Here is a 23,826-nt window from a genome sequence, read left to right on the forward strand (position 1 = left end):
TTTGCCAGTACAGCTTGTCTAATAATTTGAAAAACTAACAGCAAGCAGAAGCTGGGTGAAGAAATAAGTAGAAGTGGGGTCTGAGAAGATGGCACAAGAAATCCAGTGTGAAAGTGTCCTCTGTTGCCACTTCCTTATAGTATGTGAAGTAGCTGTAAGAATCTTTCAGGAGCGTTACCCATAAGACAACTTTGTTTAAGGTGGCAGGGGGGGGGGTAGTGGCCAGGCATGTGAGGGGATTCAGTCTGCATATAATTGGACATTTTAATACCTGTACTATATCCAGACTCATAGCTTGGGAGCTTCTCCTCGCAGTTTGGATAGACTTCCCTGTCCCATGAAGGGTCCTGTAAATAAATGATTAAAAAGATACTACAAGTCTCCAGTGCTCTCCCTTCCAAAAGATACCATCCCTGGGAATCTTAGAAAGAAACCCCCACTACTCAGAAAAGCAGGAGAGAAATAAGATTTTTATCTGTTTATTCACACATACTGGCCTTCATCTGAAGATGTCATGGTGGTTTACAAAATTAAAACACTAAAACAAACAACAGTACAAATAGTGTTATTGAAATATTACAATATTTTATACTTATATATACATAATTAATATTCAGTAAACAATAGCTTCCAATTCATTCTTAAGAAATATTTGGGCTAGTATAAAACTGGTGAAGGGGAACCCTTACCTAGAGCTCCAAAACAAAAACATTAACTGCTGTATATTGTACTGAGTTCTGTGTGCAGATGCTGAAGTCTCACACTTTAACAGTACAATCCTGTACATGTCTCCTCAGAAGTAAGCCCCACTGAGATAAATGGTAATTAACTTCCAGGTAAGTGTGTATAGGATTGCAACCTAAGGCCATGATCCATAACTGTTTTTTAATGTTTTATTGAAACTGAGGCTGCAATCCTATGCACACTTGCTTCGGAATAACTCCCATTGAATTTGGTGGGACTTACTTCTGAGTAGACATGCATAGGTTTCTGTTGGAAGTCTTGTTCAGGCAACATTCTTCCTGTGGTAAGTGGATCGAGAACTGTAGAAGTAGGGACTAAGTTTTGATATGAGATGTGTCATTTTTCTGTGCTCAGGAAGTTGTGACGCAAGTCATGGGTTGGGTTTGAGGTTTTGGAAACCTTTTGTAAAGGCAATCTCCCTCCTTGTTCTGTTGCATTTCCAGAGTAGCACTGACGGTTGGCGGAGTGTGGAGGTATTCAGGCCAAAACGGAGATGCTTGTCAGACATAATGGGAGGATTTTCCTGGCTCTTTGTGTAATCCTCTTTATGGGATACACAGTACAAGGTAAAATTGCAAGTGGCTGTTCTTTTTTGTAATCTCCTTGTTAAGCTGTGTAGCACTTCATAGCAGAAACCAAATACGAGCCCAAAGGTGCAATTCTATACATGTCTATTCAGAAGTAAATTCCCGTTTAGTTCAGTTGGGGCTTACTCCCAGGTGAGTGTATAGGATTGCAGCCTAAAACATAGGGCTGTTCCAGATGATGTCCTCCTCTTCCGGATGTTATGCTTAGCCATATATACTGGTGCTAGCACCAGTAGTGTGATATCCCATTTCCAAATATGAATGTGGAAGGAGCCTTGCTACACTCTCTAGTAGCTGCAGAGGTGGCCATTGTGAAGTGATGCATTTTGTTGTTGCTGTTTTAACATTTTACTGAAAGAAATTCTTTTTTTTTTTTAGTGTATACATAAAATACACTAAAATATTTTTTAAGGGAGGAGATGTGCACTCCTGCTCCAGAAACGCAGGAGTGAACAGCCTCTGAAGATTTAAATAAGAAAATGGGAGAAAAGAATAAAAGCGGCAAATAAGGTTCTCAGTTACAGGACATTGCTGCAGAAGGAAAGGATTGCCTTGTTGGAATACGTTTGTTGATGTTGTTTCTATTTGAAAGGGCTTCATGCTCTCCTGTGTTTGAGCACCGCAATAGGGAAACATTCAACCTTTTCTTTAAAAGGTCACAAAACGGCCTAGGCATATGGGAAGGGAGTTGCGTGTAATTTGTCACAAGTGCTATCATAGTACTATCATGGACAACTATATTCCACACAGCACTCCACAGTTGCGCTGGATATGTGAGCTGGGTGGTGGTGGGAAAATAACATTTTCACAGCAACAAAAGGTGCTGGGAAAGTGCACTAGACATACAAGCTGGAAGCAACAGTTGAGTAAAAACTACACATTTATTATACAGTAAAATGGTTATCGGGAAAGGCTTAAGAGGAACATGTTATCATTCAAATATAAAGTAATTATAATAAATACTTTTATCGTCAAAAAGTTCCAGCCTCTGTAACACGAAGGTTGTAGAACTAGCACACATATTTGGAAGTAAGTTGATTAGCGAAGTAAAATAATTTTTACCCTTATATAATGTTCTATTTATATTGTTTTAAAATTTCTGATAGCACTTTAAGACTGACATGTGTGATAAATTATAGAAGTTTTAATTTAAAAGACAGCAATGCCATAACCCCCTATTGTATACGTCAGGGATGTATAAATGTCATGCTATTTCTTTTAACTGTGTCTTTAATATTATAATAACCAAAAATGTACCGGGCAGCCCAATCTTTTGCATGTTTGCTCAGAAATAAGTCCCACTGAGTTTAATGGGACTTACTCTTATGTAACGGTGGTAGCCTAAGGCTGCAAATCTAAATGAACTAACTTCTAAGTAAACATATTAATTATTAAACTGACAATTCCACATAGAAATAATTGAAATTACCCCTCTATTGTTTCTATATTTTCTAGAATTGTTTCTAGAAAATTGTTGATACCTAAACAACTGAAAATTTTACAAAATGTTAGCTTGAAGAGGAAAACAGGTTGTGCTAACCATGTTTTCTCTATGTAATACCTACATTGGCTGTGTTTGCATGTCACTTTATTTATTACATTTCTATAGTGCCCAATAGCCAGAGCTATCTTGGCAGTTCACAACAATTCAAACCACAAAATACAACATACAATACAATATAAAATGTAAAAATTCGATCCTGGTTTAATAAACCATTATGTGAATGAGCAGTGTAGAATTGCATGCAGCCAATTGCTCCTGCTTTGGTCCTCCCTTCATGAGATAAACAAACCAGGAGAGAGAGAGGGTCATGTTACATCTGAATCTGGGATTATGGTTAAGTGTGCCCAAACAAGCTAGAATTCATAAGGGAGCTTTAAACTATGGGTGGTTGTTAACTTACAAATTCTAGCTTGTTTGGACACTCTTAGGGCACAATCTATGGTTGCTAGACAGTGGCTAGATGGCCATAGGATTCGTCAGTTTCTGGGAACCAACCTCGGAGCCTGTGCCCTGAGGTTGGTTCCCAGAGAACTGCTTCCCTGCCCCCTCCCCCACCACCTTGTAGGCAGTATGGGCTCATAACAGCAGCACAGAGCTGGGTAGAAGGAGGTGTTCCAGGGGTGGGGAGGGGTGGGGAGTGCAGAGGTGCCAGTACGACGCTTCCTATGCGTCATCCGGCCTCCCCACCCCATGCTCAGACCTCCTAGGGCTAGACAGCAGAAACTGACCATCTAGCCGCAAATGCAGGGCGGCTGGAGCATGGAGGAGAGGATCCCCCTGCACTCTTCCCACCATGTATTATATAGGCAGTCACCTCCAAGTTTGGAGGCGCTGCCTATCCCAATAGGATTGATCCCTCAACCATTCTACTGGATGTGGATGTAAGCTATCCCTTCCTGGTTAGTTTCCCCCTTGGTTTATTAAGCCAGGATTCCTGCTTTAAAGTCATGTGTAAACACAGCATTGGTTTCGTCTGATTTCTTTGTGGAAATAAACAAAATAGCAAGATGTTTGAAAAGGCATTCAGCTTCCCCTGTAAGGGCATCACGTTTCTGTTCTGGTGCAAAAGGAAATTTGTGTAAGTGTGAAGAAATTGTGGGCTCTGTTCGTTAGAAGTTACCACACAGGATACTTACAGCACAATCCTATGCATGCCTACTCAGAAGTAAGTTCCACTTTTAATGGATCTTACTTCCAGGTAATTGTGCATAGGACTGCAGCCCTAAGCAGTTAAAAGGCAATGCAATTCACAATCAGACAACTGAGATGCATTTATCCTATATTCTAAGAGTGAACTCATTTTCCATATGCTGATCCTCCTTACAGAGTCAAAATGGTACCCGTCCATGCTCAGGAGGGAGGTAGCAGCAGCAGGCTCTGGAGAACCCCAAGGCTTGCAGGAGTACCAATTTTTTTTTTTTAGAAAAAACACCTTAATTTGGGGGGTGGGGTGGCAAAAGCAGTTTAATGAGGACTGATCATGGAACACTGATTAACGGAGCATCAGGGGAGGGAGGGGAGGGAGAAATGAGAAGCATGGGCGGGGGGATGGAATGGAGTATCCTGCAAGAGGGCATGGCAGGCTGAAACCCTGAACAGGAACAGTCCACATTAAGGTGGCCAGATGTGAAAGAGATGACAAGCTACACCTGCTGATGTTCCCTCTTTTACACAACTATTAATGATACAGGGGCCATGTCCTCTTTTGCTTCTGGCCACCTTACTCCACGCTGCAACATTTTGCTGTATGTCCTACTTGTGAGACCTCTAATTTTCAAGTTTCCCTTTCCTGTTAGGCTAATGAAAATAGTGGTTTATGATGAGCTGTTGCTGAACTTACCGTGCTGTGATCATAAAGATGACATTATAATATACAATCTTTATATTCAAAGCATTCAGTTCTACAGCTGGCATCCCAAGAGCTGCTTTGGTTTACACAAGGGCACTAGCCAGTGAGTGTTTTCACTTTCCCCCCCTCTTTGAATGACAGGCTCCATGCCATAGCATGAGCTGCTTTTGTAACTCTCCTTGGTTTTATCAACAGGGTTCTGTTTTTAGGATATCTCCCTTGGGCTGATGGAACTAATTTCACAGTTCTTTGGATTTCCTTGTGAAGGTGGTGCCTATGACACAAATTCTTTTTTTTAATAGCTAGTATAAAGGGACTTTTTGAAAGTACGGTATTTGACAGGGGCGTTGACCCTCTTCCTGCCCGAGGGCTGAATTCCATTTTGGAAAAGCTCTCTGGGCCCTGCGCTCCAGTAGTGAGCATGGCGGGAGGCAAAAGCGGTGCAGCCAATGGCAAAAGAGAGCCAGTGTGGTGTAGTGGCGAGAGTGTTGGACTCGGAGTCAGGAGATCCAGGTTCTAGTCCCCACTTGGCCATGGAAGATCACTGGGTGACTTTGGGCCAGTCACAGACTCTCAGCCCAACCTACCTCACAGGGTTGTTGCTGTGAGGATAAAATGGAGAGGAGGAGGATTATGTATGCCGCCTTGGGTTCCTTAAGGAGGAAAAAAGGTGGGATATAAATGTAATAAACAAATAAACAAACAAACAAATAAATAAGGGTGGGAACAAAAATACTAGCATATTGTTAGCTTAAAGCTCCCACTGCCAGTAACGAAGCCTTAGGAGAGGCATTGTAACCTTTTAAAGTGAGGGGAAAATGTACAAAAGAAACCACCAAACGAATGGTGGCCAGAGGAAAGGGTGTGTGGTCTGTGGAACCCCAGAGGGCCAGATTCGTTTGAGACTGAGGGCTCTCAGGCAGGCAAGATTTGGCCCCTAGGCCTGAGGTGCTTCACCCCTGGTATATGAGCTGAAGGTATTAAGCAAAAAAAAATTGTCATGCGCAAACAAAAGATGTATGCCTTTCAGTAGCTATCCCAAGCATTGTTTATTTAATAAAATCAGTCTGTGCTTCTCAGAAGGCTGGGAAAACAGTTTAGTGCAAACTTGGAAGTAAGCATAACCGAAAAAACACTGCCATACAACCCCAGTGAAAGTCAGGTAAAAACAAAAGGGATGAACACAACTAAAAAGCTTTCAATATAATCAGTTAATACTACTAAAGAGAGGGATGAAAGATTAAATCCGCAAATTGCTCAGCATGGTTTCAAACTTTTCATTCTACGCCTTTGAACTTCAGAAAAGGAAAAAAGAAAAAGGCCCACATTGGAATGTGGTTAAGCTAAAAAGGAAGGAGCTGAATTGAAACACTTCAGTCACTTAAGTCAGAAGGTATTTAGGAAACATCTGCAGCAACGATTTCCCACAACTGGTAAACAGGCATTTATGAGGCTATCCAGTGGTGCAGCTAGGTAATTTTAGACCTTAGACCTATTGGCCTTACCCACCCCACTTTAAGATGGATTGTGTTGTGAAGTGAGCAACTAACATGTCTCTTTTCTGCCTGCCCACCATTTCATGTGCTACAACTAATTCTGCATTGCAGATACGTTAGAGCAAAACAGAAACAACTGTTTGCCTGCCCTGATTAAAAAAGACATACTTTTGAGCACATGAAGTTTTGCATTTTAAACTCACTTAATTGTAGCACCATCATGACTATAGGAATAAAATGGAGTTTGCTTCTGCTGCCATAGTGCTAAACACATTTATTTGGGAATAAACAACATTTGTTGTAGAAAAGGATAATATATATTTAAAGTAAAAATAATAAAATGAATGTCTGTAACCATATACACGCCCAGGCAGCCAACTCTCGACTACAACAATGTTTTAAAAATAATAAAAAAGGAAGGATAGTGTGAAGAGCAGCATCAGCCCCAGAGCACACCGGGATGCCCATGTCAACCCAGGTACTGATACCATGCCTGTTTGCCGTTGCCCCATCTCCCGCTGCAATCCGGGGGGGTCATAGTGGGGTGGGTTGGTTTGCAGGGCCCTGGGTTTTGGTCCGAAGGTCCAGCCCTAACTGCACCACTGAGGCTATCATCCATTCCTATTGCCTTTGTCTAAACCACCTTCCCATCCTTTGTGTTAATATACCTGATGGCATTCCTCTGAATGGAGCAAATATCCCTACATTTGGGAACCTGGCTACTGAGTTCTCTCTTTCTGTGTCTGCCATAATCCCTCCCATATGCAAATCAGTCTATCTTTCCTCAGTCTAGATATGCCTTGTTATGCTTCTTTATTCCTTCTCTCCGCCTTTGAGTGCAAGTTATAGCTGCTCTTGGTCACCCAGGGTTAGGTGCGTCCCTGAAAGTGGGTTGGGTGGGGGGCTAGGCTAGGCAGCTAGACAAAGGCATGGGTACTTTGTCCTTTCCCCACCAGCTGTTTTACTTCTCAAAATGCCACCCCCCCATCAAACAACCCCCCCCCCCCCCGGACATATATGCTTCACTAGTGGTTCTCATTTTGTTCCACTTTGTTCACCCTTTGAAACTTCACCATCTGGGAACCAGTCAACATGTATGTGGAGGGAAAGCACTTCAGGGTCGTTTGGGACACATGAAGTTGTGGCCACCCTGCACCCACATCACCACTTCCCCTCCTAAAATGTGCATTTTCTGAAAGTCATTTTAGCGCATATTTTACTTTAAATGCAGCTCCTGCTCACTTCAGCCGCTGTGTGCCCCATTCTCCTGAATTTAATCCTGCACGTTGGGCGTGCCTAGGGATGTGTCTGTGGCTTTCTTCACACAGAGCTTTTATCCTGCAATTGAGTTTGGTCCTTCATGGAAGTTTGCGGGCTCTTCACGTGACGCCCTGTTCATCCAAGGCGTCTCCTGCACTAAATGCCCTTTGTTCCGTTTTTAAACACATCGGAGATAATGAGCTATCAAATTACCCCGAAAGAGGAAAAGTGGCAAGAGGAGTAAGATCAATGAAAGATAATGGAAAACTCAGATATGGGGAGAAGGAGGGGGGAGGGGGGAGGGGGGAGGGAGAAGCGGGTGAAAAAGGGAGTTGTTGTGATCTTGCATTTAAAACGGAAGCAGAAAGCTCTGTTTTAAATGCAGGATTTTAGGCTGGTGTAGAGATGCCCGGTGCCTGGCTGTTCCTGGTCAGGAGAGAGGGGTTGGGAGAATAGCCCGCTAGGTCTACTCGGACATAAGGAGCAGAGGCGAGGAAGCGAGCCAAAGGGGGGGCGAAGGGATGCTGTAAGGAGCTGCCATTCTGCTGCCACCTGCCCTCCCCATGGCCTCTGTAGCATCTTTTTCCCATTGAGAAAATGGGAGCCCCTCCGCCTCCCTTCCCAGGGCTGCTTTCCCATTAGAGGCTTGAGTTTTTCATAGAATGCAGTCTGTTTCCTCCCTTCTTAAAGGCGCAGTCTCACAATTCCAATGTGTCAGGATAGCGGCTTTACTCGTTCATAGAATGCAGCCTATTTTCTCCATTCATAAAAGTGCAGTTTTAATCTTTCACAATATCCCAATGGTGGATGAGAAGGGAGAGGTTTGGGGTTAAACTATGGGGGCTTAATTCAGAGCTTCCAAACTTTCCTGAGCAGGGGAGCATGGACAGGGGCAGGGCACAAGCTTCCCATTTGCTCACCAGCATCTACATATTTGATGACGTTCACTGCAAGTGGCGGGACCCTGCCCACATGACCCCACAGTAAGGAGGATTGACATGCAGTGTGACCTGTGAAAGTGTGCTTTAAGGTACTGTGTACTCTTCCTTTCTGGCTACGCGAGTCCCTGATGGACCAAAGCTGATTTCATGAAAATCCGCATTAAACCTGAAAGCGCTTCACATTCCATTGCCATGTAGATCCAGCCTGGAACTTTCCCTCCACATCTACAATTTCAGAATTTTAGTTTATCGCCAAGAAGTAACAAAGATTTATTTGCAGTGATGTAATAAAGGACTGTGTATCTAAGCATGTGCAAGAGTGCCTTTCCCAGACCAACTGCAGCTGCATTTCCACATACAGAAAAAAGAGGAGGTTGGATTTCAGTGTCGATGGCATGGCTCCAATGCAGGTCTGAACACCACCACCACCACTTCTTTTTTTAAATAGTTCCCTCACCTCCCATGCCAGCGTTCTGGAATCCTGGAACACAGTCTATTCCTTGCCACACAAAGTCCACTCCCATTTTCCTCCTCGTCTTCCTTCTAGCCTTCCACAACAACAACGAAACATCCATTTTCATAACTTTTATTCTCCATTACTTACAATAGGTAGACTAGTCTGCACAGAACAGGACAGATCCTCAGCATTTCAGCGGGATTTCTGGATTTTATGAGAAAGCAGGCTGTAGCATTGGCCAGTTAGGGGAGCAGGCTATAGCATGGGACAGCATGGCTAGAAATATGTGTGTTGTCTGAGCAGACTGAAGTATGCTGCCCCATACCTCTAAAGGGGGTGGCTCCAGCTCTTTCTACCCATGCACGTTGTGCCTCCCTTTACACAGCCAGTCAAACAGCTGACTAAGTTGGCAGGGGTGGGGATAACCTTGGCTCTGTTAGGCTCCCATCCCATGTGGTGTCTGGTGTGCCCACAGTTTGGGAAACTACATGTAACAACTGTCTGGCCCCATGTGTGTAATGTGCAGTTTGCCCCTTAGAAAGAGGAACCATTTTGCTCTAAACTGTAGGGCAGGGGTGGGAAACTTGTGGCCCTCCAGATATTTTGGCCTACAACTCCCATGATCCCTCACCATTGGTGATGCTGACTAGGGCTGATGGGAGCTGTAGGCCAAAACATCTGGAGGGCCACAAGTTGACCACCCCTGCCTTAGAACACACAGTTATACATTCTGAAATATTTTCTTTTTGTTCTGCTATGTATACATTAAAGTCCAAGAGGTGGAAATACATGACAGAAGATCACAATGGCTACTTCTGGGACTAGGAAATAAACACATGTTGCTGTTTTTTTATTTATTATTTTGGCCAGGAAGTAGCTGTTGCACTCTTCCTTCTGTCCCCACTTCAGATAATGTTAAGTAGAACACTTGCATGAGCAGTTACTACCAGATTATATGTGTATGTTACCCACTTATTTGCCCTGCTCACATATAAAATAGGGTTGGAAATGGAGCATGTGGGTGAGGGGAGCAAAACCTGTGCCCCTTCCCTGCCTTTCCTCTTTGCACTCCACTGCTTCCCCCCATTCTAGCTCCAATATTGGAAGTTTGACGAGCAGAGAGAAAACTGCTTAAAGCTAAAGAGTGCAGGAGGTGGCAGGTTTTGCTCCCCTCCCCTGCATGCTCCATTTGCATAAAGAATAGACTGCCACCTCCGCTTTATATATGAATGAGGCAAACATGTGTTTAACATACACGCAGTTGCCCAGCACATCTAGGGTGCTTCCAGATGGAGGGCTCCTAGCACTACAAATCAGAAGGCATCGTGCAACTATTGTGTTGTTTCCTCCTTAACAGAATTTCTGTTGAAAGAAAAAAGATGGAAGAAATTGTGGGTTACAAATGGGAGATGTCGTCTGGACCCCCTGTAAAATGTGATTTGGCCCTTATTTTCAAGGGTTAGCAGGCTGAAGTAATTATTTTTTTACTGGCTCTAAGGGTGCTTTCAGAGGAGGTTTTTATCATGCCATGTCCCTGCCTCATTCATGGAATTTTATAGAGGGTCCAGACAATGTTGTCTTCACTCATAACCCTCCCATGTTTACCCACCACTTCTTCCATCTTTTTTCTTAGTGTGAGAAATCCATTAAGAAAGAAAAGATGGAATGGCTGCACAATTCCTTCTGATGGTAGTGCTAGGAACCTTCTGTCTGGAAGCACCATGACTTCCTGTCATAGTATCCCAGAAGACATCCTGGTTGGCTGGTATTTGGATTTGTGTTACAAGACCTTAGCTTTGTCAAGCCTCTTGCTTTGTCCACAATCACAATATCTGGCTCCCTTCACTCAGGTAAACACCTGTTCAGGAAGATCAGCTATCTCAGCTGTTGGGAGTTTGTTTCTCTCCCTCCCCAAGAGAATTCTGCTGCGATTGTCAGTTGTTCTGTGGGTACAGATGTTAGGAGGACCCTCCCGGGTCAGAGGAACAACTGTTGCATATTCTCTTTCCCAGAGAGAATATGCACCATAACTCTCCAAGTCACTGCTGTAGTGCACTAGTTGTTTGGGGGCATTTAAAAAATATTCCAGGAAATTCCATTTAGGGGGAGCTTCTCCTTTTTTTATATACAACTTTACATATTGATGTAATTGTTATATTTGTATAACACCCTTACTCTAAGGCAATGGGGTAGGCAGAAGAATTTCTGACTCCCAATTGTTTAACAATGCAAATAACAAATAGGTTCTCCACACTAACTAAATTAGGCCACTGAAAGAAAGAAACCTGGAGGCAGGGGGTGGGTGGAGAGAGCAAGAGTTAGTTTTTGTGTGAAAGGTCTATGAGCTCAGTTCTGATACTGAAAACAAATTGGATACAACATGTTCTCAGTTGCAGCCTGTTCCTTAATTCTCTGCCCACCCTCCAGAGCCACTCTTTTTTTACACTCCAGGTAGTGGACCCTGGGGGCTCTAGTAAAAAACCAAAGTACGTCCCTCAAGCTTGCTGTCTGGCCACCCTTGCTCTAAGGAGCTTGTAGAGATGTACATAGGGTTATCCCATTTGAATCTGCACAATAACTGAGTAAGGTAGGGTAGGATGGAAGAGAGTGACTGACCTAGTTAGCTTCATTACTTCAGAGCAGGGATTGGAACTTGGGTCTCCCCACCTAAGTTAAGTGTGCAGATACTGGAAGCAGGGCAGATGACCACAGGCCCACTGCCTGCTTCATGCATTGGTTCAGCCTTCCCCAACCTGGTACCTTCCAGATGTTTTGCACTACAACTCCAATCAGTCTCAGCCTGCATGGCCAAAGGTCAGAGATGATGAGAGTTGCAGACCAGCAACATCTGGAGGACACCCAGTCAAGGAAGGCTCCATTGGCTTTGTGCATGGAGCGGGCTATTGTGGATCCATCCCCCCTTTTGTTTCTAGCCTACCCTGGTTATGAACTGAGTCTGGGATATCCCATTAGTGAGAACATGATTAGAAGTGGGCGAATCATTCTATTTCTGGTCATGGTCACTTTTGAATGTGCTTATTCATAAGTCAGTTCCACCCCATTTCTATATTAATCTGTGATTTTAAAAAATCTGCGTGAAAATTCACATGTAACTATTTTATGTTCTCTGAAAATACGCATTTCTAAACATCTTTTCTCCTAAAATATGTTTTTTTTAAAAAATGCAATTGGATAAACATTTTGAGCTGAGAACTGAATCAGAACCATTGTGAGGTGCAAATGCTGCTGGATTGCTACGTTCTGATTTGCACGGTTAGTCCAGGAGATGCAGATCAGGTCAGTTCATATTGGACTTCACAAGCGTCAAATTCCTGAAACATCCCTAAACATGATTACTTCCTTCCAGGGCATCTTTACACCAGCCTAAAATCCTGCATTTAAAACAGAGCTTTCTGCTTCCATTTTAAATGCAGGATCACAATGACTCCAGTTTTCACCCCCTTCCTTTCCCCTCTCCCCCTCCTTCTCCCCGTATCTGAGTCTTCCATTATTTTTCATTGATCTCACTCCTCTTCTTGCTGCTTTTCCACTTTTCCTGGAGGGAACTCAAGTGGAACACAAGGGGTAATTTGATAGCTGCGAACTATTTGATCTGCGAACTATTTAAAAATGGAACAAAGGGCATTTAGTGCAGGAGATGCCGTGGAGGGTCACGGCATTATGTAAAGAGCCTGCAAACTTCTGTCAAGGAGCAATCTCAATCATAGGATAAAAGCTCTGTGTTAAGAAAGCCCCAGACAGGGATCCTCTACTATCAAACCCACCAATTTTCTAGCCACTAAACCAGACTGTATTAGGGAGCAAAACCTTACACCACTCTCCTCTGAGTCCAGACTGTGTTTCATACACTGTTGCCATAGTCTGAACCATCAACTTGTCATAATTAGACTCTGGGCTTCACCACACCAGTTTTTTTTATCCCGCAACTTACCGGGGCGTCTGCTTCCGGATTCTTTGCAGGATTTAAATTGGTTGTTTACACAGCTGGTTTTTCTTTTACTACATAATGCTACTTGCCATTTACTCTGGTGGGTGGAGCCTGGCGGGATGTTATCAAAAGTCAGCAGTGTTGTATGCCCTCTGTCCACCCCTCTGGGGTAGCCCCTCCCCCCTCTTGGCATGAACTTCTCCATTTCAACTTCCTTGCTACCCGTTTTTACTTCTGCTGCCTCTGATCCCTACCTTGGCAAATTCTATATGCAATCCACAGTATGTTTGTAACTTCAGAAGTCTGCTCTCCCCCCTCCCCTGCACAAGTCAGTCTCTTCCATACTGTACTAGTGAAACATCAGTATGCCGCATGTCTGAAGTCCCCCCAGCCTCACAACTTTTCTTGTTTGAGTATATACTGGGAGAGGGGATTGAGTGGAAAGGGGTTGCAACATTGCAGGCATTTTGGAGCAGCAGTGGTCTCTGCCGTGCTGTACTAGTGAAATGCCAGTATGCTATACTAGTGAAACGCTGGTATACTGTACTTCCGAAGTTCCCAGCCTTATTCCCAGGAGCGGAATGGTGAAGGGACTGGAGGTCAAGGAAGGCCGTGGAGGGTAACACTCCCACCCAATAATCATCACTAGGTGATGTCAACACCGAACCGCCCAACACCTGCGCATGTCGTAATGTGATGTCAGGACTACACGGGCGGAGGATGGCGGATTCATTGCCTGGCTGCAAATAATACCGCACTTTCAATGTACAGAAATATCACGGAGGAAAATAGGGAAGGTGTGGGACAGCTTATGCATGACAATGACATTATGTATTGCACGAGGGAAATACCGTGAATAAAGAATGACAATCACACCTCCCCCCACAAAACCCCCTGTGAAGGAGCCTTAATACACAGTCTAATACACAGGGCCAGTTTCAGTATAACTCTTTTTATCCTCCCCAGGGCAAGAACTAAGAGTTGCTCATGCATCAATTGAGAAATCTAGGATTTTAGTATGGTTGTGAGTGGATACCATCACACACGCACACAGCAAAAACAAGGAGCTTCCTGCTCTAATATGGGTGAAAAAGTGTTTTTGTTTTTTTTTTAAGTTGGTGTTATTAGACATATAAAACTGCAGTGTGGCTGCATGCAAGTGAGTGGAGCACCTGGCTTCTTTATGCAAGCAGAATAATGCTAGATTTGGGTTGGGAGGGATTGGGCAATAAGAAGACTGACTTTTGCTGCAACCTGGAGTGTTTTTGTATGGGGGATTTCAGACTCAGCCCATCTATAATCTGCCATATTAACACTAAAGCAAATTACAGGGTTGTTGTAAGCTGTATCTTAGCCTAAGCCTGATGCCTGATCTGCAATATCATAACTAGACTACACTGCAGGGCTACCAGAAACCATTTTCTCAGCTTCAGCTCCCCCAGACCTACAATATGCAGCTAATGGACTGTCTTGGCACTGGAATTTGCATAGGCAAGTCCGTTTGTTAAATGTTTAACAAATGTAAACAAATAAAACAAAAAATCTATTTTTTCACATGAAATAAGTACCTAAAAGGTGCCTCACTTTGGTGGTACCTTTTGTTTTTTGGGAGGGGGATGTTGGTGTAAATTCTTGGGTTCTCCATTGATTACTATGGGCATTTCTCACTTTTGCCTCAGGGAATATTTAAAAATGGCTTTTCCCATGAGAACCCCAAAATGCCTCTTCCTGTTTTTCTTATCTCTGTGGTCTGAGCCAGGGGAGCTACTGAAATCATCTGATCTGTTTACAGCCAATTGCTCCACAGTGTGTCATATATAACTTCCTCTTCTTTAGGTGCTCATTGTCTGAACAGTTTGTGGCAGGGCAGGGAGTAAGTGTGTGGGATTATATTTTTCAAATTTGGCCAGACCTCATTATGTTTGTTGAAAATATGTGGGACCGTTTTAGGTCTGCTTGAAAAGAAGTCATCGTGACATGTCATTGTGCCCCATTTTGAGCACTGTTTGTCAGAGATCCTGATAGAACTGCCTTTGATCTTCCTGGCTTAATCTGCTTCATGTGTCTGCTTGTCAGCCCTTCCTTTGCGCTTCCCTGTTGGTCTTTGCCCTTGCCCAGTTCTGGGTCCAACCCTGCTAAGGATCATGCTCGCTCTAAACTCCTAACAACTACGACTTGCCGACTTGCCGTTAGAATGGTGTGATTCCTTGAGCCTGTGTTGCCATTATTCCCAGTGGTGTCTTTCCTCAGGCTCAGACAATCTCTGAGAAAAACCTGGTATGGCTAAACTTTGCATGGCCAGGGCATGATTTCCAAGGTGAAGCAGGAGATGACTTAAAATGGTTATTAAAGGTTAGGTAGGGAAAATGCCTTGGTTGGCCAAGCCACTCCCTTTAGTTGCCCAGGTGCAGATCCTGGTACAAACAAACAGATTTTCCTAAATCAGAAGTGATCTAGTCTTCCAATGGCAGGTTCCATTCCGGAATGTTTTTTAGGCTCAGAATCTGTGGCTTTAAGATTTTTTTTTTTGAATTGGTAACGTAGGAAGATGTACTTGCCAATTTTATATTGAGCAAGAGTCCATAGATTTTAAGGGTTATCTGTCTACCATCAGCCACCAGTCCCTGGTCTTGTTGCTCCCTGACCCCCTATCCCTAGCTACCATGTTTTTAAATGCTACAGCGCATATATATGCATAGCTGCCACTTTGAAAATGAAACTAACTGATGGTGCTCCCAAAAAACTGATGGTTTTGTGAGATGCAAAATATCACCCAGAGGAAATGTCAGGTTGCTTGCCTTCAGACCTTGGCAAATTGGGTGGTTACTTATGAATCGCCAAAAAAGAGGAAATACATTACCAAAGAAGAGGACGCAAGAGATATGTATCGAATTTGCATATGCTAATTTATAGATACAATAATAGAAATTACTATTATAAATTAAATAGAAATATATTACATCTCATTGTATCGTGAAAGGCTGACCAGGTAACCAGAAGCAGTGCAAGAACCTGGGGTTGTGCAGCTCCAAGGCTGCTCTTCTTTCTGATGGTTCTTTATCATTAAACCAAACTTGGACTGGACAGTCCTTCACATGGAGGACACGTTCAAAATAGAGGACAGTCCTCTGGTAGCCTTCAATTAGAAGACTGCCTTCTGTCAAAGAGGACATGTGGCCACCCTATATGGCAAAGGACACCCCTTGCTTGGAACTTTAATACTGAATTATCTTTTTTTTATAAAGTATAATAGTTGTATTGAATATGATTGTTATGTATTAGTATTTGATATTGCAGGGTTATCATGTTAGGGCTTCTCTACACGGGGCTTTTATCCTGCTATTGAAATTGGCCACTCACGGAAGTTTGCGGTTCCTTTACATCAGCGGTCCCCAAACTTTTTGGGACCAGGGACCGGTCCGTGGAAGACAATTTTTCCATGGACCAGGGGGGGGGGATAGGACCGGGCTGCAGTAGGGGTGTGGGAACCCCCCTTACCTTGGGTCCGTGGGGGGGGCGATCCATCCCCCCCCCCCGAATCCTTGTCGGCCCCGGACTCGCCACAGAGCTGCTGGCCAGCTCCGGCCAGGGGAGGACTTCCGGCCGCTGGGATGCAAATGGTGTCCGCATAGCGGATGCTATTTACGTCCCTGTTCTTTGCAGTAATAGGCTATTACTGCAAAGAACAGGGCCGGAGCTGGCCAGCAGCTCCGCATACTTGCTGCGGAGTGGAGCCGGCCAGGGCCGGCGAGGATTCCAGGGCAGGGGGGAGGGACGGATTGCCTCCCCACCCCGCGGACCCAAGGTAAGGGGGGGTTTCCACACCCCTACCCGGTCCCTAACGGGCCATGGACCGGTACCGGTCCACGGCCCAGGGGTTGGGGACCCCTGCTTTACATGATGTCATCAACCTCCATGGCGTCTCCTGCACTAACTGACCTTTATCCCATTTTTAAAATATCAGAGATAATGACCTATCAAATTACAGCACTTTGAATTTCCTTGTGAAAAGTGGAAGTCCTAAAATAAGAGGAGCTAGACCACAGTGCCATCTAATGGCTGTATAATGAAACATATAGAACATGCAGATAAGGGGGAAAAGGTGGGCAGGGGGAAGGGAAGCATGTGTAAAGGGAGTCCGTTGTGATCCTGCATTTAAAACAGAAGCAGAAAGCTCTGGTAAAGTTGGGGGATTTTAGCCTGGTGTAGAAATGCTCTTAATATTTAACTTTTAAGGTTTAGGAATAAACCTGATTCTAATAGATGTAAACGTTTTCATCAGGGGCTCCTGTTCAGAAGGGCCGATACATGTGGGTTAAGTGCAGACCTGATGCCCGTTCTGCAAATTGCATTGAAGAGCAAGGACCTCGTTTTGTAATTCCGGATGGGAGTGCTAACATGATCCTCCCTCCCAAGGCTGATCCAATGCTGTAAGTAAAATTAAATTCACCTATAATACTCATTTGCATTGATCTTGAAAATGCTGAATGTTTACTAAGCATGTGGTGATTGTGACATTTACAAGGTGATGGTGCAAAGCATTTCAGATCATATTACTTGCATAGACAGTGTGAAATATTGTACATTTTGGCAATACACATCTGTAGAAATTGCTTTGCATTTGTTCAGACCCACCATTACCTGCATTCTAAAAATGAATGCACAGATAGGTTTCTTTTTTCTGGCAGGGCAGCTCTGACAGTGGGCTGAATTTCAGGCAGTGATAGAAATTCAACGGGTGAAGCTCTTCCCACCAGGAAAGTGTCAGAAAATAGGATTCTACATGAACGGCCCAAAGAACTGCAGCTATTGGGGGGTATAGAAATGTAATAAATGAATAAATAAGCAGGTCTTGGTGAGAAGTAAGAGCTAGATTAGTGTATTTCTGATCCAGGTTCAGCCTCTCCCCCACATTTGTGTATATTTTTACTCATAAAACTCAGTGAAGCACAGTAAACATTGACAGCTTGGCATAAGTAATAAATAAAACAAAACATATGTTTATTATATTTTTGTCCTCCCTTTCTTTCTCAAATCCCACTTTTGGGGTGGGGGGGCAAGGCTTTTGGTTTAACCCCCTAATCCCAACTATAACCAAATTTAAGCATGTGTCACTGCATTTGCTCCCAATCATCCCACCCTCCTCATGTCTCTCCTTCCTTACCAGCTGCTTTCTTTCTCATTTACTATTTTAGATAGCAAGTTCCTCACCTGGGGAGGGGGAGGCAGGGAACTATTTTTTTCTTATGAAGTTCTGTAGAGAGCCATCTGCATGGATGTTGCTGTATATATAAATTTAAAAATTGTACATGCCTCCCTTTTATTATAATAGCCCTCTGAGGTAGGTTAGGCTGAGAAGGAGTGACTTGACCAAGACCATCATGTCCGCGTGGAGATTTGGACCCACATCCTCCCTATATTTTATCCATTCCATTTTTACATTTGCCTTTCCTTCCTACCCAAACCCCCATGCCTGAAAGCCTAGTCCTCTGTTTCTGGGAAGGATGCCTCTCTCATCAGGCATGGATCAGTCATAATGCCTGGCTGGAAAAGGACAGTCATCTCCTGTTGCTCAGGATCCATTTCTTAGGTAAAAGGCTACACATGTGGTCCTGTGATTCCCGACAAAAGGGCCTAGCTCTTTGCCATCTCATCTAGAGAGAGCCATTCAAACTTGCTGCCAAAGCCTGGTGTGATGGATTTGAAAGCCTCTCTCCTCTGTAGCTGGAAAGTAGTAGCAACTGTGCTGAGAAATATTCAATTCCTCTCCCAACCATTCAGCCAAGTAACTTGTTGGCTTCCCAGAAGGTGCCCTAATAATTTGCAGCTACAGCTGTGATGGATACAATGATTACACCAGAGGTGGGGGGCTTCAGATCTGGGGGGGGGGACAAATCTGGACCTCCTAGGGTCCCAATTCAGCCCTCCGGGGTTCCCTAGATGGCCCCACCTTCTTTCCCTTGAGCACTGATTAGTGATTTCTGGCTTTTGCATATTTCCCCATTCTAAAAGGTTGACATGCCTCTCCTAAGGCTTAGTTACTGGCATTAAGAGCTTAAGCTAAACTATGCTGATGTTTTCGCCCCACCCATTTTGCCCTGCCCACCACTGAAATGCAGACCCTGAGAGCTTGTCTGAAATTGAATTTGGTCTTCTGGCTGAAAGAGGTTCCCCACCCCTCAATTAAACAGCCAGCTTCTTATATCAAGGAAGCACAAATCCACTCGCTAACAGCCCACAAAGAGCCAGTCCAGCCAAATGTAAGCACTTTTAAGAATCACTGATTTCAATTGGAGAGGTCTCAGCATGTGCTGAATTTTTCCATTGAAAATGATGGTGTGTAAAAATGCTTAACTTGGGTTGAATCATGCCATATATAGTTTTTCTACATAAGGAATTTATTGTGTGCTCATCGTTACCTACTCATGGTTGTTTACGGGTTCTTTAGATGATGCTGTGACACTCCAGTTTCACTTCTGTGTCTAAAGAGTACTTTGGGGAATTTTTTTAGAGCTGGGGAAATGCGGTATTTATGTGTAAAAGCGAAAGAAACCGCTTTTTTACTTGTGTATTTGCGCTATTTCACTATACCACAGTGCCACCTAGAGTGCCTACTAGTTATATAGTGGAAAAACAGGAAAGGAAACACTCTTCGTGTAGTCCTTGGATCTCAATTCTGTGACAAAACCAAAAGTAGATACAGCGGATTAACGGACTCATGTAGAAAAATTCATAGAGCCTTTTCCCATCTTAAATGTACACACGATTGCAATTCAGTTTTTAAAAATGTGTGTGTGCGTGCGTGTGTGTGTGTGTCAGGGGGAAATAACCTGCCTAGTGCAAGAAGGAGACTGCATCGGTTCTAGCCATGGCATATTCTTCCCCATTTTTATTGGCATTCTTGGAAAGTAATTTCAAGCAGGGAAGCACACGTTGCTTCTGAAGCACTGCAAGAATAGCTTGATGCATGGAACAGGGAGAGCAAGCTCTCCACCCATCTTCTTGTTCAAAAGACTGGATTTGATTGGTAGCTTTCATGCTGGGAGCATATCAGTTACTAAAGTAATACACACTTCCAGTAAATTGTGTGACTTATCATCTTGTATGACTTGTGGTCAGCCATTATATTCCTGATCATGTGAAGAAGACGGTGACCTAATTATATATTTTGTAAGTGGTTGAGGCCAACAGATTTCCTCGCAGAATAAAGACCCCAGTTGGCAAGGTCATCGACTCCAAAAAGAGACAAATACACTTGGCTTGTTCCCTGCTCCTCCTGATATGAGTAGGAAAGGCCCTGCCTCCCTGGAGTGCAATGAAAATGATCAGGCCAGGTCTGCACGACGTGTGTTCCTCCAAGCTGAGAGCAGTGCACTTTTACGGCATCTCATTAAGGGCAAAATCAAATCTGCACTGTCTTCTGCTGGGCTGAGGCTGGATGATGAAAACCCAGGAAAGTTGTCAAGCCCCTAGCAGGCCACAACACATGGCTATTGGGCTGCACTTGGCTTGGCAGATCACACAGGAGTGGTGTCAGGGATCTGCATCCTCAAGCACCTGCCGAGGCTCATGCCTCAGCAAGGGATCCCATCACTGACCATTAGAGCTCCTGCTGCTGCTCCTCCTCTTGCCCTTGCTGCCTAGTGTATCCTTCTGGCCTAGCAGGAGAGTGTGCGTGAGGGACAGGAGCAAGGTGAAAGAGCCGCAGCTACCGGCTCACCCATTTCCCTTCGCAGCCTAGGCAGCCATGGGGTGCAAAGGCAGAGCAAGTGGGTGGTGCTGAGGAGGGCAACTTGCGCCCCTCCTGCCCTCGCCCCCCAACCCCTGGAGCCAGCGCTGAATTCACAAGTCGTACAGGCAAATTAGGGTTATGTTCATCAACATCTGGTATTTGGGAAATGCCAGTTTGCCTGGACTGTGGACTGATCTTGGGGGGGGGGGGGAGAAGCTGTGTCAGGCAGACACCGTAATTCTAGAAGGCTGATTTAGGGGAACTGCCTTGGGTTCCCCTAGATCAGCCTTCCCCAAGTTAGTGTTCTCCAGATGTTTTGAATGATATCTCTGATCAACTTCAGTCAATTGGCTGGAGGATGATATGAGTTGTAGTCCAACACATCTGGAGGGCACCAGATTGGGGAAGGGTGCCTTAGATAGCAAAGGCTGTGTCGCATAATACACTGCAGTGAATATTTGTTTACCAATGCATGTTTACATGGTGAAGAATTGCATCCAATTGTTTCTCCCTGGCAGGTATACCCATGGTAATCAAGATGCACTGGTATGCATGCGCATGCTACAGTTTTATGTATGTGTTCAGCGCTTTGAATGTATATCTTGAAACATCATGGACACAATCTAGCCAAATTATTAAGCATTTTCAAGTCCCACCATTTCAGTGGGAGAGAGTTGTGCATGCTTAAATCTCCCAGTGATATTAATGAGATGTAAATGAGCTTAACTTTGCTTGGATTATATGGTGCTTCCAGATGAGACACACTGCCTCATTCATAGAATTTTACGGGAAGTCCAGATAACAACAACTTCCATATGTAACCCTCCCATGTTTTCCCACTGCTGACCAGAAAAAAATTAGTTAAGTGGAAAAAAGATGGAATAGCTACCCAATGTCTTTTGAGTATTAGTGCTAGGAACCTGTCTATGAAAGCACTCATACTTTCAGATGAAACAGTCTGATGAGGGTCTATATCCACCTTCTGTAAACACCTAATGAAAGGACTGGTTGGCAAGCAGAACCAAAAAAGTAACCTGTTGTTGTTTTATCTGAACATTGCTTTTCTAGTGCATTTTTTCTGATTCTGATGGACCAGAGGCCATATAAAGAAGCTTCTGACTTTTATTTTAGTATCTTAAAGGTTTTTTTATGTATTTATTCGTGTCAGAAGCATCACAATTAAAAACATACTATAACACGTAACATTTAAAATATAAGATGTAGAAGCTAAAATATATAAAGGTTAGACAGCTCTAACTTTGAGAGTTGAATGCCAGAAGCATCCTAAAGTTGATTCAGCTTATTTCTGGAAAGGAGATAAGGAAGATCTCAAAGTTATATCGAAGATTTGTAATGACTGTTTTATGCTGTGTTTCAGAATGAAGACATTTCAACGCCACCCTATTAGTTTCCCAGGTACTGGAGATGAATATGGATCAGGAAATTATATCGAGCTGGAGTCTGGTTCAGGCATGGAGTACGATGTGGATGATCTCAGTATTTCTGACTCCGTGATTGACCAACCAGATCAGAAGCTGAAGCTTAAACTAACGAATGAAGATTTATTCTTCCAAGGAAACACATTGTGATCTATGTGATCTTATTTCTTCCATGCCTTTTGTGTTTTATGACGCGGTGAAGTTAGACACAGGCAAAAATATTATGTAAACTATAAAACCAACCATAAATGCCTTAATTTTTGTGTGTGCTTTTCTTTGGTATAAAATGTATTGAATGCAAGCTTTTCCTTTTTTTTAAGATATAGACTAACCTTCCAGAAATTTGGGATCTCTCTTCATTTGTGGGACAATAGAATTTGAAAGAATTGGCAGTTTTTTCAAATGGAAGCTAAATTAGGAAAAAAGGCAACTAATAAAAATAATAATGAGGCAGAAGTGCTATAATTAACCATATAAAGTAATGGAATGCAAGGCAAATTCCCTCCTCATTTCTCTCTTCCTTTTATTTGTCTGTTAACTTAGAGATGGCTGACCTATTTTGCTCATTTTTTGTGCTGCCCAAGGCAAGTCACTAGGAGTTTGCTCTGTAACCCTGTGTCATTCTGAAGTATTTTGTGGCGCACATCTCTTTGGAGGGGGCAGGCCATGCCAGAAGCAGTGCAAGAACCTGGGGCTGTGCACTGCCCTCAGTTGGTGGGCTCCCCTCGAATTATGCCACCCTAGGCAGCTTCTGTGTGTCTTGTAGAGCCCACTAATAATTTTCAAAATAAGGAGCAAACAAGCATGTTTTTGAGGTGTTTGCATTAGTAAAAAAGTGGTATTCTGGTTCACAAATTAGTTATATTGTAACCTCTCTGAAATTTGTGATTTGCAGTCCGAGGAGCCACACTTTTTAACATGCCGAAATCTCTTGTAGTATTTCAGTTACATCACTTGGCCTTGTCTTTAATCTTTTATTCATCTTAAAAGCAGATACAGCACGTGTTTTTTTTACAGTACGTTAAGCTGCTTCCCCTGATAACCTGCATTTATTCTGCTTTAATTCTATTAAAATTCAAGCTGCAACTAAAGACTCATTTTTTTATTTGTTAAATACTAGACGAAGGCTGCAACCCTATATCCACTTACTGGAAAGTTACCTGGGAGTACATTCCACTGAGCTCAATGGGACTTATTTCTGAGTAGATGTGAATAGGATTGCACTGTAAATATTTTTAGTATACTGCCAGAAATGTCTCATTAATATGCCATCCAGACAAGAACACCCGTGAAAAAATTAAAATGTTAAAATCTGAGATGCAAGAAATCCATTGTTACAGAAAATCCACAAGTTTGAATACACATGAAATGCATCTTTCAGGAAGTGGGAAGTGGGGTGGAGCGGGACTGGATTATTTGTTGATAGATTATTATCAACAGCAGCTCCTACCAAATTTCCAATCTCTCTCAAGTGAGATTGCAAGCTTGTAATATGCAAGCTTGTAATATGGTGCAGCTAAGGGCCTCGCAGCCCAGCACCTCCTTGCAATGGTCACTTGCAATGACCACCAAAGAGCAGCAGATGATGTGGGCTGTGACAAACTAGGGCCCATTAGACTGCTGCTGGTTACCACAGAATCCATATATATAAAATCTATATAGTCAGGGGCTGCCAGCTAGGCATGTTCATGGTTACAGATGATCATTGTATTTTTATTTTAAAACCATCCTTTTCTACAACAAAAAGGTGCTTATTCCCAAGTAAATGTGTTTAGCATCAAGGCAGCAGAAGCGAACTCCATTCTATCCCTGTAGTCATGATGGTGCTATGATTTAAGTGTGTTTAAAATGTGAAACTGCACATGCTC

The 23,826-nt window shown here is 43.4% G+C and overlaps 1 protein-coding gene across 4 annotated transcripts in view; it reads left to right on the plus strand.

Moving 5' to 3' along the window:
- The window catches only part of SRGN (serglycin), a 55,892-nt gene extending 32,843 nt beyond the window's left edge, over positions 1–23,049 (plus strand). For 2 of the 4 annotated variants that reach the window (XM_084845442.1, XM_084845441.1), the window contains exons 2-4: positions 1,188–1,310; positions 17,070–17,217; positions 21,898–23,049. In XM_084845442.1, coding sequence (XP_084701568.1) covers positions 1,238–1,310; positions 17,070–17,217; positions 21,898–22,108 — 432 coding nt within the window. In that variant the 5' untranslated portion in view covers positions 1,188–1,237 and the 3' untranslated portion in view covers positions 22,109–23,049. Of the gene's footprint in view, positions 1–979; positions 1,028–1,177; positions 1,311–17,069; positions 17,218–21,897 lie in introns of those variants that run through there. The other 2 variants (XM_084845443.1, XM_084845440.1) reach the window with 2 other exon arrangements.
- Positions 23,050–23,826: the final 777 nt, after the last annotated feature.

This window comes from Heloderma suspectum, chromosome 3 (assembly GCF_057233095.1).
Source record: "Heloderma suspectum isolate Gila_16-S chromosome 3, 16-S_ref, whole genome shotgun sequence".
In the NCBI taxonomy this organism is placed as follows: domain Eukaryota; kingdom Metazoa; phylum Chordata; class Lepidosauria; order Squamata; family Helodermatidae; genus Heloderma; species Heloderma suspectum.